A 15480-nucleotide genomic window follows, 5' to 3' on the forward strand; every position below is an offset into this window, starting at 1 on the left:
TCCTGCATCTCTTCCAATACCCTTTAACTGGGTGTTGCTTCCCATCCTACATTCATTCCTTAAACCCTCCCTGAGCCCCGTCTGTGGGTGATAAGCTCCTCTGGAGAAGGCAGGCAGTTCCAGGAAGGCTGCTCTCAGCCCCTCACCTGCTGTGGAGCTGGCTTTGCTCTTCCCCAGCACGGAGTGATGGAAGGGAGTGCCTGTAATTGCAGCTCTCAGCAGCAAGAGCCACGGCCCCGCTGTTATGAACGGCTCTAGCCTGACTTTTACTTACAGATTGCCCTCACGTGATGCTACAAGTTGTGCAAAGGAAAACCTGCACCACGGAAAAGCAACTGCACCTTCCAGCTCTGCAGAGGGAGATTTATGGCTTGTTTTGGCTGTAAAGTACAGCGGGCAGAGCTCAGGCTGGAGATCAGCATGTACTGACCAGGCAGGCTGGAGTGTCTGGGAAGAAGAGGACACACAGCATCCCCTCCTCATTGTCCTGCAGGGGGTGAGCCCAAGCATCAGAGCCCCAGCCCCTGCCCATTTGGTGGTCCCTGTGTGCAAGGGAAAGGTTTTAGCCTAATTCCTGCCAGACATGAAATCATGAGAGTGTCTGGAGCCAGAGAGGGACTGTAGAGGGCCGGGGGCTCAGGCTGTGGAGGCAACCCTTGCCAGATCTGCTGGCACTGACCAGAGAAATGCTGGGAGGTTTCTGTGCATGTGCAGTTTGCAGCATTGATTTCTATGCTGAGGACAAAGCCAGGCTGTGTCCAATCCTTGAATGCTGTAAGAGACCAGAGATGTTGTCCAAGCTGCTGGCTGGGAGCAGATGTGGAGTTCCCATCACAGACTCAGCTCAGCCTCTCCCCAGCCCACTGCTGGGCTGGGAACCCATCTGCCATGCCACCTCTGGCTCTTTTTCTCTGTGGAACAAGGACCTTTGGGACATGTCCTCATTTGCTTTAAATGATTCATTCCAATCTAATGGCTGTTCTAGGGCTGCAGGACAGGGAACTTCACCTACGGATAGCTCACTCAGCCCTGATGTGTGAGGGTGTGACACATGATTCCTTCCTGGCTCAGCAAGATCCCCCATGGAGAAAGAGCTTAACCTAGTGCTGTCCCAGGAGATCATCAAAGGTACTTGCTGCGGACGAGGCCTGTCCTGTGCTACAGCACTGGGGGTATGGCAGGAGCTGACAGTCCTAAAGGTGCCCACAGTGCAAGGCTCAAGCCAGGCAGGGTCAAGCCAGGTTTGGCAGGAGCAGCTGTTGTTTTCCCTGCTAATAGGAAGCCTGTGGCCCTTTGTGCACTTTGATAAGGTTCAGAGGTTGTTAGAAAACCCACAAAGCTTTGGCAGTATTTCCAAAATCTCCCAGAACGGCCAACCAGCCTTCCAGATTTCTACCACAACTATTGCCACACACCTTAACCTCACCTGCACTCCTCTTTGATATCATAGAATCATTGAATCAACCAGGTTGGAAGAGAGCTCCAAGCTCATCCAGCCCAGCCTAGCACCCATCCCTGCCCAATCAACCAGACCATGGCACTAAGTGCCCCAGCCAGGCTTGACTTCAACACCTCCAGGGATGGCGACTGCACCACCTCCCTGGGCAGCCCATTCCAATGCCAATCACTCTCTCTGCCAACAACTTCTTCCTAACATCCAGCCTAGACCTGCCCTGGCACAGCATCAGGCTGTGTCCCCTTGCTCTGTTGCTGCTTGCCCGGCAGAAAAGCCCATCCCCAGCTGGCTACAGCCTCCCTTCAGGCAGCTGTAGGCAGCAGTCACAGAAGCACAGGCTAGCCAGACTGCTATAACATGACAGACTGCCACAGACATACTGGGTAAGGGGCACAGGCTAGGGCAGGGAGCAGCTGTGACACCTCCTCTGCTGTGTGCTTACACCAGTGCTTGGTGTCACACAAGGTATGGTCTGCTCTTCCCAAAATGGACCACTCACCAAGCATAAAGTGTTTTGTACCATCACCAAGACACAACCTTAGTGTTTGTCCATCCGCAGCCCTTCATCCATGGGAGATGGCACAGAAAACAGTCAGTGCCCCAGGCCTGTCCCACAGCCCTGAATCTTGCTGGCTCTGGAGCAGAAGGAGGGAGAGAATGGCTTGGTGTGGCCAGTGGGGGGTGGGGGGGGAGTGAGTGGGTCACTTGTACAATGGACATGTTGCCACTGCCAGTGCCACCCCACCACTTCATTGTGTTTGTGCCAACCTGGTGCCTGCAGCATTGACACAGAAAGATGTGCTGATATCTCAGGTTTCCTCTGAGACCTGCTGTGCCTCCAGTGTGACAGTGGTGCTGTCTGCACCAGCTCCAGGGACACTGTTTCTTGTCCCAGGTCATCTCCCTTCCTGATGTTTATTGGGGTGCTGCCCTCCTTCCTTCCTGCCTCCTGCCCAATCCATCCACCCTAGGAAGGGGCCAGCAGCCAGCAACCAGGATAGGAAGGCGAGAGTGTGTTTAATGAGGCAAATGAGGCTGGAGTAAACAGGACAGGGGCAGTCCCAAGGACACCTGGCACTTTACCAGTCCCTGCTCCCTGGAAAGGATCCCAAATGGATAAGGGTCCATCCAGCCCCAGGGCATAAAGGGGCAATGCCATGGAGGCGGAGACGTGCTGAGGCGGATGGACACCGCCGTGGGTGAGGAGAGGGAGTTAAGCAGTGAGGCAGTCTCGGACAGACAGCAAGGAGGTTAGAGGCTCTTCCCTGGGCTCTCCTGGAAGCAGCCTGGGCAGCAACAAGACTCAGAGGAAGCAGCTCTTGTTTCTTCTCTAATTTTAGACCTTTCCAGGGTGTTCAGTTTTCTTAACCGCTGGTCAGCTGCTGTCTGCTCGCACAAAGCAAGCGTGCATAAATTAAAGCAGACACATAGATACGCGCTGGAAGTGATCCAGGAGCAATCACTTACACGCCAGCAAGGGGTGTGAAACCCCCCATCTGCTCCCGGTTGTGAGGCACCGCAGCGAGTCCCCAGCCCCGGTGCTCATCCCTCTACAGCGCTGGGAGATGCCGCACCCCATGCAGTACAAGTGCAGGCTGGAAGCAGCTTGGCAGGGGCGTGTTGACCTAAGCCATCTGGGCAGATGAGGTTACTCTCTGGCTGAGCTTCCGGGCAGGACACCCCTGTGATCTCAAGCTAAGCAGAGGAGAGGAGACACGTGTGAGCAGCCATGCACACGCCTGCTGTGAGTCAGCCTGGCAAAGGGCAGCCTGGCTGAGGGGTCAGCTGATGAGCGGAGAGTGAGCCTCACTGCCCGCATCGTGTGGCAGCACCCTGGCACAGGGGAGCTCCTGTTTTAGTAGCAATCATGCCTCTACATGTAGGTTTTCAGTCGTGGGTAGGCTGTTGCCCAACCTTGAGATTTTTAAGACACATAAAAACGCAAGAGAGGTGATAACTAAGCCAAGCAGGGCATGGCTATAACCCACAGACCCACACGACCCTGCCCTTGTAGCTGGAGAGAAGGCTGCTCCGTCCCTTGGGCTGGCTGTTGGGGCACTTAACTCCTAAGTTCACCTCTGTGATGGACTCAGGTCCTGATGAACCAAATTCAGCTGCTGAATAAGTTGACCTGCCTGCAGCCAAGGCAGAGATTGGTACATCCTCTTCTGGCTGCTTCAGCTGAAACAGGGATGGAAACATCATCTTACCCTGCTGAGAAGAGGTGCAGGAGGTTATGGCTGCTGGGACAGTGCTTGGGAAAGGCCAGATCAGTACTGCCATGCCTGCTGCTGGACCTAGGCCTATCCACTGCATTATTATTGCCTGGAAATCACTGCTTCTCATGGTTTGGACATCCTGCTGCAGGCAGCTTGCCTGGGTATATGAACACCCTGACCATTCCCAGTGGATTGACCAGTTCCACTGCTGGTCTGAAGCTGTGCACTGTCACTACCCCGGGGACTGGAACCCCCCTGACTCCTGATGGCCATCATCACACCCTCACCCTCCATCAGTAGCGAATGGGGAGGGGGAATATGTGAAAAACCAATAGCTCCAGCTCTGGCTGCCAGAGGATTTGTGCACTTTGTTCACCTGTCTCTGGGAAATCTACTCTATTGATCGAGTTTCTCAAGACCAGTATTGATGAGGCAGATAATGGAGCGTTTGGGGCTGGCCACAAATGCTGTGAGTGCCCCAAGCCCAGGGCTGCTGCCGTATTGATCCTGGCAGGCAGGGCAGTATCTCTTGGTGTGATTTACTGCATTCCCTCATTGCTCCATGTCGAGCTCGCCCCTGACCTGCTTTTAATTGTCTGTTTATTTATTTCTGCCCCCTTCCTTCTTCCCAAACAGCAGCAGTGAAGCCCCTAGGCTGTCCTCAGGAGCAGGAATCACTGAATGGGCAGGGCAGTGGAGGATGCAGAGAGCAGCTGTTTCCCTGTATGATGCTCCTGTTGCCTCTGCAGTGGCAGGGAGCAGCATTGCCGAGGTCAGGGGCATGCTGCTGCTTCCAGCCCCCTAGGCTCAGGCATTGTTTTTGCTGCTTTTGCCATCCAGGAGAAGAACTGATTGTCCTCCTGATACTGACCCAGAGAGTGGTCCAGGCTCAGCGTGTCCTGCTCTGCTCTTGGTACCAGAGAGGGCCATGCTGCTAAAGCACCCCCTCTGTGACAAGCCGAGCCCCTCAATATCCAGGCATCTTCAAAAGTCAGCTGCCTGGGGAGCAGGTGGGAAGAGCAGAGTGGGAACAGTTGTCCGTGGGTGTCCTGCATTGTCTCCCGCTGTGGAAACCCCTCCTTGTCATGGCTTTATCAATGCCATTAAAGATTTCCCCCCTGCAAGACTCTTTTCTTTCTAAAGCCTCTTTTGAAGACTCCTTCTCCCCAGCCATGCAGAAGCTTTAAAAGTATAATTATGTTTTTTTAGAAAACTCTGCATGCTATTTATAAATTATTCTATATGCTCTCAACAAAGCAAGTGCCAGACTGCACTGGCGGAAAGCCCACTCCTGACTTCTCCTCCATGGGTTTCCAAATGCAAATAACGTTGCTGCTTTTATTTTCTCCTAGCTACAACAGCATGGGGGGGGAGGGGGGGAAGGAAAGCACAATGCAAACTCTTCCCTGGAAAAGAGCGAGAGGCGAGTGGAACGTGGCAGCCTGTTGCAAGTGAGGCACAGAGCCTGGGATGCAGACCTGAGGCACAGGGATCAGGGTCCAGACCTGAGGTGTGGGGACCAGGACCCAGACCTGAGGTGTGGGGATTGGGATCCAGACCTGATGCACAGAGAGCGGGATACAGATCTGAGACAGGGGGACCAGGACCCAGACCTGAGGTGTGGGGATTGGGATCCAGACCTGATGCACAGAGAGCGGGATACAGATTTGAGACATGGGCACCAGGATCCAGACCTGAGGTGTGGGAACCAGGATCCAGACCTGAGGCACAGAGAGTGAGATACAGATCTGAGACATGAGAATCAGAACCGAGACCCAAAGCACAAAAATCGTGAGCCAGACCTTGAGGTACAAGGGACCAGGATCCAGACCTGAGGCACAGGGACTGGGATCCAGACCTGAGGCACAGGGACTGGGATCCAGACCCAAGGAAAATGGAGGGATCCAGACTCAAGGCATGGAGGGATCTGGATCCAGACCTGAGACTGTGACTGAATGGGATCTGAATCTTTCCTTGGCTGGGACATGCTGCCTGCTGTTCCCCCTGCCTGTCTTTCAGTCCAGCCACTGGCAGAAGGCAGCAGAAACAGACGGCCACGGCCCTTCCTCTTTCATTTAAGGCTTCTTCTGTCCTATTTTCCTCCCTGACTTCCTTCCTCAGCCCCTGGAAGTGTGGATTTGAGAGTCTGGAAACATTTGGCTGAATTGGAAAGCCCCTAGCCCCAGCAGAGCAGCAAAACAGTCAGGATGCCAAGTGTGGTCCCAAAGTGCGTCTGATAACAGGATGCAGAGGATTGCCAATCAGATACTAAAACAGAGCTATTGATGGTGAGTGAGAATGAGTCCAGCCTCTGCTCTGCCTCCCCTGCTATTGAGTGTCTTTGTTTAATATCAACAAATTGCATTTACTAGTGGCTAAAAACCTCCCTGAGGTACAAAGGGAAGTAGGGTATGTGTGTGTGTCCCTGCATTTTGCAAGCTGTCGTATCAGCAGACATTCACTTGTAATACATCATGTCACATATTCCATCCAGCACACCCTGCAAATAAGATCATTTATTTCTTAATCCATGCTGCACCTTATCTCTGGAAGCCCAATGATGTTTGAAGAGTCAAAGCTGCAAAGACCCACCTCAGTGCTTGCTCCTGCTGCAGGCAGTGCTGCTGCTGGTGGTGGGAGCAGGCTCAAGCCCAGAGTGGCTTTATCTGGAACAAGCCTTGCACTGAAAAGCTGGCGACCTGCTCAGCGTAAGTCAAGCTGGGATGGAGCAGTTGGCTGGTGCTGAGGTCAATGCTGGGCAGGTTGCTGAGTGTGAAGTTTCAGATGAAGGGCACTAAAGCTCTATTCATTAAAGGGTTTGCTGCAAACATAATTAAGAGATGGTATCAGTGAGCGTTGCTGCCACGTGTGCCGCTGTCGGTGCCGGATAAATCTCAGCATGGGTAAAAGCCTTCACAAATCAGAGGTCTCCAGGCCTGCGACAGGAACCCAATAAATCACTTGCAGAAAATGAGTTTTGCTCCTGCAGATGTCAATGGGAGCAATGCTCTGATGGCAGTGGGAAGAAATGCTGCGGCATCAAGTGGCCGGAAGCTGGGACGGGATCTGCTCTGGTACGGGTATGGGAAAAAACTGGGAACTGTTGTCTGAATCACAGAACTGTCTTGGTTGGAAAAGAGCTCTGAAATCATCGAGTTCAACCATCAACCCAGCACCACCACGGCTGTCAAACCACATCCAGAAGGGCTTCATCTGCACTTTTCTTTAACACCTCCCAGGAAGGTGACGCCACCACCTCCTCGGACAACCTCTTCCCAGATGTCATGCTGGAGGCTGGGAGGCTGGAAGGAAAACCAAAATTAAACCCAGACACAGCAAATTCCCACAATGTGGGAGCTGGGAAGGGGCAAGTTTAGGGCTGCTGGGATACCTGAGGATACCCAAGAGCTGCATCCCCTGCTCTGAGTGGCTCCACTTTGGTCTCTCCCACTGTACTGCACTGGGTACTGATCTTCCAGCGGCAAGGGTGGGTGTACCCCAGCATGAGTGGGCTTAGCCTTACACCTGCCCTGACTCCCTCTGCTCCTCCTTGCCCTGTACCCTGCCGGTAAGAGCGATGAGTGCTGCAAGGGGGAAGGCATTTGTGACCATACAACTTGTGGAGAATTTCCCCTTTATTTCCCCCTTCTTTCTCTTAATCTCATTCTTTTCATTTGCACTGTCTTCCTTTTTCTTTCCCCCAGCTTTCTGTGGCCTCTCAGTCTCATTTCCCTCTTCCCTCAATTCTTATTCGTCTTTCCTGAGTCTCCTCTTCCTTTCCTCATCCACCTTCATCCCCCCTTTCTCTCTTTTCCCTGGCTGGTACCTCCCTGTCTCTTCACTTGTTCTCACCCCATTCCCATCCCCATCCCATTCCGTCTCATCTATCCCTGTCTCATTCCCATCTGCATCCCATCGCTGTCTCATTCCCGTCCCATTTCTGTCTCACATCCCATTCCCATCTCCATCCCTATCCTTTTCCATTCCCAAAACATTTGCGTCTTCACCCCACTCCCATTCCCATCTTCACTCTATCCCGGCCAGCCCCGGAGGGTGGAGAACTGGGACCGGGGCTGTTCCAGAGCCGGGCGGGACGTTCTGAAGGGCGAAGCTGACACACGACGGGCTCCAAACCGGCCCGCGAAGCGAGCAGAGCGCGCAGCGGAGGCTGAGCGGCCGCGCTCCGGGCAGCTGCGGCGCCAGCGCTCCCCCGGCGGTGCCGCGCTCGCAGGGCAGGGAGGGCGGCGCTGAGCGCTCGGCCCCGCCCGGTGGGCGGTAGCGGCGGTTGCCGTGGCCACGCGCTTTGCCGGCGGCCGGTTGGCTGTGGGGCCGGCTGACGGCGGGGAGGCGGCGGCGGCGGGACGGGAAGATGGCGGCGGCGGCGGAGGAGGCGGCGGCGGCGGCAGCGGGGCGGCGCTGAGGAGGCCCGAGGCGGGCTGAGGAGTGGCGGGGGCGGGCGGCCGGGGGCCCATGTGTGGCGGCGGCCCCCCCCCGCCCCCCACTACCGGCGGCGGCGGCGGCCCCTTCGTAACCAAGCGCCGCTGAGGCGGCTCCGCGGGCGCAGAGCGAGCGCGGCCCCGGCCCCGGCCCGGCGGCAGGATGAAGTTCGCCGAGCACCTGGCGGCGCACATCACGCCCGAGTGGCGGAAGCAGTACATCCAGTATGAGGTACGGCCCCGCTGCCCCCGGGCTTCGGCACCGGCGCGGCCCGGGCACGGGGGCGGGATGTGTGCGTGTGTGGAGCCCGCTCCGCTCCCTCGTGTTCCCGTCGAGGTGTCCGGGGTGTCCTCCAGCGCCTGCCGGGGCCGGCGGGGGCGGCAGCTCCCCGCTGCTTTCCCCGGGCGGGAGGACGGTGTGGAAACGACGTGTTTATCCGCTGCGGCTCCTGCCCTGCCCCGCGGCTTGCCAGCGCCGGGAGCTGGGGCTCCCAGTGGCCAATTAATGAGTTAATTGTTGTCTTTGTAACCTTTCGGCGTGGGACGAGGGTCGGGGCTGGGTAGTGCCCGGCAGCCGCACGTCCCCCCGCCGTTCCCCGGGGCATGGCCGCAGCCCCGCTGCCGGTAGCAGGCATTTTTCAGCACCACCGGCAGCGCTGGGCAGAGGAAGGCAGAGGAAGGGGTGACTTTGAGAGGCGGCTCTCGGCCCCATCCGCGGTTCGCAAGGGCAGTGGTGCGGGCAGGCTGGCCGGGCAGCACCCACCGCGGGCCGAGCTTTCGCTTCCCGCAGCCTTGTCCCGCCGAGGGCCGCAGTCCCGCTCGGTAATACCCGCAGCCTAGCCGGTGACTCAACACTGGGCGGCAAAGCGGCCCCCGACCGAAAAAACCCCAAGCCTTGTTTTTATCAGAACCGGGTTGTGCATCTCCCTGTTCAGCCCATCCCCGAAGCTTCCAGGTGCAGCGCCTGGGCAGGACGCTTGCACACACCAAGTTCTGCAGCGTTAGCCCAGGGGGATGTGCCGAATGCAGCCTTTCAGCGGTTGTTGTGCCAGCTTGCTAAAGGTCACACCGATTGCTTCATTTCAGAGCCATCACAGCCGTGCTAGGCTTCGGTGCAACTAGCTCAAGGTGGTTCTTTGTAGCAAAACCATCTCCCTTTCAGCGTTAGCTGTAAAAAGAGGTTGGTGCCAGCGGTGTTGGTTTTTTTCCACAAGTAATAATTAACCCCAGACAACGGAAAGGTGATTATAGGAGAGCCGTCATCAGCAGAACTTCTTGACTGATGGAGTCAGTCAGAACCATCTGATGTTTGTTATCATTTGGAGGCCTGGATTTTCTCTCTGGGACTATAACAGCAATTTATTTCTAGTACCCTATTAATCTGCCTGCGTTTGTGAGGAAGATCACATTTATCTTGGCTTGCTTTGCTGTACTGTTCAACCGGAAAAGTTTCTGTCTGCCCTTTTGGCTGTTCCTTTGTTTTCCTTTACCTGACTGGAAAGGGACAGATGTTTAAATAAGGTCTGCAGTTGGATTGGAGTTGAAAACAAAACCAAAATGTGATCTCCTCGGGTTATTTGTAAAACTGAAGGAGCAAAGGATAAGTCAGTCTTTAAGGAGGAGGAAACCCATTGTCTGCATAAATACCAGTGCAGTTCTGCATTGTGTCTCTGAAGGGTTATCCCTGCGAGAGCTGTTTGCTCTCTCTGGAAGCAGAAAACTTGCAGTCTCCCTGGAAGAAGGTGGGCTGGAGGGGAAAGCAAGGAGGAAACAGAGGGGCAAAAGATTTGGCTATGTGCTGACCAAGGCAGGTGCAGAGGGAGGGCAAAGGAGACCTGGTGAACCATGACACTGATTACCGTGTGAAGAACTCTCCTGCTTATTTGCCACTGTTTTCATTGTAAGAGGTTAATTTTCAGGTGTTTTAACTAGGGCAACATTATTATATCACTCTCTCATCCCCATTTAAAACAAAGGTAGATTTCAACAAAAAAAACTTCCTTCAAGTTGTTGCTCTTTCTTAGACCTCAAAAACATTTCCTCCTTGGACACACAGCTTAACGCAGAGTGACTGAAAATAAATTCCCCCCCTCCTCCTTTTGGAGTAATAACTTTAAAAACCTCTTTGTTTCCCTTGGTGCAGCTGGCTGAATGCGAGTCAGGCTTTTGCTCATTCCTATTACAGTGATGGAATAGTCCAGCGTTTATTATTCACTAAGTGGTGGTCGTGTGGGTGTGGCACATGAAAGCCCAGCGCTACCCTGGTTGACTTGTTGATGGTACTTGAAGGCAGAAAGCAAACAGCTCTTTTGTCCAGAGAAATTAAGTTGTTAGTTAGCAAGTGGAAGGCCAGGCTCTCACCTGTGTTGCTTACAAGCAATAGCATATCCTCTATCCTAGCAAAAACGTTAGGAGTTCTTTGTGTGTTTCTTCACCTGGTGGTTTATTGTGATGGTTTGGGTGTTACCTCCCCCCCCCCCACACTTAAGTGAAATTACCCAGACTAGACTCAGCTGCTGGAAATGGAATGAAGCTTCATACTTGCAGCTCAGCACAGTATCCAAGCAGGTATTTACAATCTCTACAGCTACAGACAGGTTAAAAAGGTAATACAGGAGCACAACAGCCCTCCCAGAAACCACAGTCCTCAGGAGGGGCTCCTGACCACCCTAACACCTTCCCACCCCCTCTACCTTACCCCAGACTTTGCCTTGCATTCAAGGTGAGTTCGGAGAATGGGCCAGGGATGTTAGGAAGCAGAGGGGTTAGTCACACAGACCGCAGGTTAGAGAGAGAGAAGTTCATGCAGCCCCAGAAGCGAGAGAGAGACTCTTATCTATGTTTGTGTCCTTGTTTTTATCCATCTCAGCAAGCCTGTGAGTGCAGCAGACAGCAGCACTGTTTCCCTTTTGCAGCCTAGCATCTTATTCTTCTCACCAAAATATCCCAGCTAGGCTCAAAGTAGCACATTTATGTGTTTCCTTCTTAATTAAAACAATAATCGCTGTTTAAGAGCAACAGATCTTGTTGTGTGAGGTCCTAACCCTGAAAAGATTGTTCGTGTTACCAGCCACGTCCCCTGTCAAGCTCATGATGCCAGTAAAAGGACTAGAAGATGGTGCAGAAATTGCTTTCTTCAAGTCATTCTGTCTCGTAAAGGTTCTGTGAAGTCATCTTGAGTTTCTACTCTGATATTTGTAGTTGTTTTTTCCTTTGGAGAGGAGGTGACTGTGCAGTCAGCCTTGACATGTGGTAAGACCCAGGTAACTTGTGGGGAGATCCTCAGCCAGTGACACGTCTGTGGCTTTTACTGGGTTGCCTCCTAGCATAAATTGCTGGTCAGACCCAGAGGAGGCTGTAATGCCTTGCTAATAACATCAGGAGAAAGAACATGACTGTTGTGAGTACCTGAAAATGTAGTTTCGCTTTCAGATGGCCTTTAAGAATTTCAGGTCCTCAGAGTTCCTACCACTGTTGTAATCTTTCCCTCCAGCAAAAATCTAGAGAATAAGGAAGCTGCTCAGGTTTGGTCAGAGGGAGAGCTTGAAACAGAGAAATGAATTCACTTTCTTTACACAGGCAAAGCAAAGATATATTTGGTAGCCATGGCTTTAGATTCTTTCTTGCAGCAACCATTGCTGCAGAGGTCCTGCCTGAGCAAGAGTGCTTGGCTCCTGGAAAAGAGGAAGGATGATGACATGTGCGGTGCTGCGCTGCTTCGGTCAGCTTCGCGCAAAGACGCTCGCCGTGACCGAGTCACTGCTGGCACGGAGCAGTGCACAAGCCTTGACTGACCTGGTTTGACTTTCCATTCTAGAATTCCTTCCTAAAGATTGCATGGAAGCGTGCAGATTGGCTGCCTCCCATTTACCTTGCAGACTCCATTCCCAAGCGATTATTCTTGACTACTGTGTCCAGTTCTGGGCTCCTCAGTTCAAGGGAGATGTTGAGATACTGGAACGTGTCCAGAGAAGGGCAACTAAGTTGGTGAGAGGCCTGGAACACAGCCCTGTGAGGGAGCTGGGGGTGTGCAGCCTGCAGAAGAGGAGGCTCAGGGCAGAGCTCATTGCTGTCTGCAACTCCCTGAAGGGAGGCTGTAGCCAGATGGGGTTGGGCTCTTCTGCCAGGCAAGCAGCAATAGAAGAAGGGGACAGAGTCTGGAGCTGTGCCAGGGCAGGTCTAGGCTGGATGTTAGAAGGAAGTTCCTGGCAGAGAGAGTGATTGGCATTGGAATGGGCTGCCCAGGGAGGTGGTGGAGTGGCCGTGGCTGGAAGTGTTGAAGCCAAGCCTGGCTGGGGCACTTAGTGCCATGGTCTGGTTGATTGGCCAGGGCTGGGTGCTAGGTTGGGCTGGGTGAGCTTGGAGGTCTCTTCCAACCTGCTTGATTCTATGATTCTTGGCACCTTGGTGTAAAAGAGCAGGAGGCCTTTCTGGCAATACCCCCATGCTAGGGTGAAGGGGCACTTTTACTGCTGAAGTGCTGGGTGGCAGTATCAGGCTGCTCCCTGGATGTGATTAATTTTAAACCAGAGTCCTGACAACCTGAATTTGTGGAATGCTTGCTAAATGCAACAGGGTTTTAAACGACTTTGGTCATGATTTCCAGGGCTGTCATCTAAAAACTTCCTTCAGAGTTTTGGACCACACATTTACTCTTCCTTTTAGCATAAAGATGGAGCAGGAAAACCAAATGCCATTTTTGACAGCAGAATTCTCTTTTCAGACAGTGAGTGCTGAACTAAGCTAACTCCCAGGTGAATTTCAGCAGATTTGATTTGCTAAGAGTGTTCCATGCAGTTGACTTGTTGGGTCCCTGCTCCTCTGTTTATCCACAGACCCTGCTACAGGTTTCCTCTGCTCTGGTGTCCATTTCTGGGGCCCTTGTAGGAGAGGGGGGAGTGCTTTGCTCTGTCTGCTCATGCTTCTAAACCTTAAGTGCACATCTGTGGAAACTCAGTGGAGCTTTGCAGTTGCTAGATGGCAGTTTTCTGTTTCAGTTCCTCTGGACCGGGTTCATTTACCTGGATGCAGAATTCCCACGGTCTTTTTAAGGAAGTGCTTAGTGCCTCTGAAAGTGCAGCATCTGGGGAAGAGGGAGAATCAGTACAGGTGCAAAGTTCATGGGAGAGAGGAGTGAAAGGTAGGAGTAGGTGACATCACTTTCCCTTTTAGAAAGGCTCCAAGGTTTGAGCACTTTTTCCTTTTGGAGAAGAGGAGGAGGTTGCTAAGCTTTAGGAGTTCTTTCTCTGAGCTGCAGCCTCCAGCAGGAAGCAAGTGGGAAAAGTGACACTGCTATCTGAGGAGGCCTGCTTGCCTTCGAGTCTCCTCCAGAGACAGGCTTTCAGGCTTTGGGAGGTGGCCAATTCTGCTCGTCAAACCCTCCTTCATGATAGGCAGCTCACACCCGGGCTTGCCACCTCCTGGCACCAATCTGTTGTGCTATTCTGCTGTTTGTCCTTCCGGACGTTTTTGGGTGAGCCTAGAGGAGCAGGAGCAGTTTGGAAGTCGCTCGTTTCGAGCAATGGGGGATTTTGGGGTGCTTTGGAGCAGTGTAAGGTTTTTGTCCTTGGATTTGTTCACTGTGAAGGTTTGGCAGTTGCATTTGGAAGGGTTTTCGTTCTGCTTTTGTTGTCTGCTGTGCATTTATAGAGGGTTACTGTGGGTGCAGGGTGTGTGCCTAGGACAGCTGAAGTGTCACAATATTCTGGGTGGGAAGGGGCCTTGAAGATCATCTAGTTCCACCCCCTGCCACGGGTGGGGACACCTCCTACTAGACCACGTCACTCAAGGCTGAAAGTAAGGAAATAACCATTTTTGTCTGCTTTGAAGGCAGAAAGAGTAATTCTTACATGTTTGCAACTGACAGTGATGGACAACTTTTGGAAACAGTTGTTCCTAAAATGCTGTAGCCTGCAGGGCTGAGTCCTTTAGGTGTGAAGAAACACTGAGCCTTTCACTTTCAGGCTTTTGGTTTCCATATGTAGGTCAGGTAAGCAGTAACACAACCTGCTGCCCTGCAGCTGCCAGGCTCTGATCTGTCAGCTTGCATGGGGAGAGGTCTGTGGGATGGCTGACACCTCAGCTTTCAGGATGGTTTGTTGCAGGACCTTCAAGTGCTGTGGTCCTTTTCAATTTGTTCTATAAACAGTGGCTGTTAGAAGCAGAGGTAGGAAGGAAGTGCACTGTGAGTTTACCTTTGGGTGTGTGAAAGGATGGAGGTCTTACTACATTGGCATTCAGCCTGCTGTCTCTTCAGGTTTGCTCATCCTGTGCCATGTGGTTGTGGCTCATGGAAAAAGTTAGAGGTAGGCAAGGATGATGAGTGGGGTGAGTGATTGGAAAGGCACTTTGACCACCGGGTAGTTGGAGGTAGATCATGTGCTGCTGGTTAAGTGAGTCACGGTGGGGAAAGGGCTGAAGTGGCCAGTGCTCAGCAGGAGTTAAAGCAAGCATGGAGGGTAGAGTGCTTTTGGAATGAAGATGGTTCAGCAGTGGCTCAGTTGGGAAAACAATTATGCAAGTGACCTTTGCTGAGACCTCTGTGGACTCAGGAATCAGACCTCAGAGATGCCTGAGCTGCCTGTGCACCTTGGATACCTTGTGATAAACAGACATGTCCTTTAGACCTGGTATTTGCTCAACAGGATTGTAACCACCATGTTACAACAGGGCTGAGTTTCCAGCTGCTGAGCTTGTAGTTTTCTGCCTTGAGGGTGCTGGGATATTTGGTATTTAGGCTGTGATGTTTGCTCCTGGGAGACACAGAGATGATAAATGCAGAGGTGTAGCATTATAGAAGCGTAGGTTATGTTTGGATCAGGAACTCAAAAGACCTAAATGGCTTCTGTGTGTTGGGTTTCAGAAGCGAGGGAACAAGCCATGCTTTTTGCAGTGCCTCTACATGAGGCATGCTCATGCCCAGTGTGTGCATTATTAAGATGCCTGTCTTTATCAAGTGATGGGGGTGGGGATGTGCAATCAAATCACAGGCCCTTTCAGGTGGCTTCTGGTTCCAAAATTATGGTTCAACCTATTCCTTCAACCACTGATCTGAATTCAGTTTGAGTCTGGCTTCTCTGTGTGATGTGAGAGAGAGCAGACCTTCACTCTATGGCTGGAATAATAACAGCATTTTAATAACCATCTGAAAAGAAGCTCTCTGAAAAGCAGTTGCAAGTGATGAGGTTTCCAAAGTGGTGCCTCACTCCTGGCTCTGGTGAAGGGAAGGTTATTGCCAGGAGTGGCTGGTATTTAGCTCTAGGATTACCTCAGAGTCACAGAACTAACCAGGCTGGAAAAGACCTTCAAGTCCAACTTATTACCTAACACCTTCTAATTAATTAAACCATGGCACTAAGTGCCACATCCA

At 52.7% G+C, this 15480-nt stretch overlaps 1 protein-coding gene across 2 annotated transcripts in view; it reads left to right on the forward strand.

Moving 5' to 3' along the window:
* The first annotated feature begins 8097 nt into the window (after window positions 1-8097).
* Window positions 8098-15480, forward strand: part of XPR1 (xenotropic and polytropic retrovirus receptor 1) — a 126108-nt gene continuing 118725 nt past the window's right edge. The window contains exon 1 of one of the 2 annotated variants that reach the window (XR_010303145.1): window positions 8098-8343. Coding sequence is in view for 1 of the 2 variants with exons in the window: in XM_064148185.1 (XP_064004255.1) it covers window positions 8275-8343 (69 nt within the window). In the remaining variant the exon portion in view is untranslated. The remainder of the gene's footprint in view (window positions 8344-15480) is intronic. The other variant, XM_064148185.1, reaches the window with a different exon arrangement.

This window comes from Pogoniulus pusillus, chromosome 8 (genome assembly GCF_015220805.1).
Source record: "Pogoniulus pusillus isolate bPogPus1 chromosome 8, bPogPus1.pri, whole genome shotgun sequence".
NCBI lineage: Eukaryota > Metazoa > Chordata > Aves > Piciformes > Lybiidae > Pogoniulus > Pogoniulus pusillus.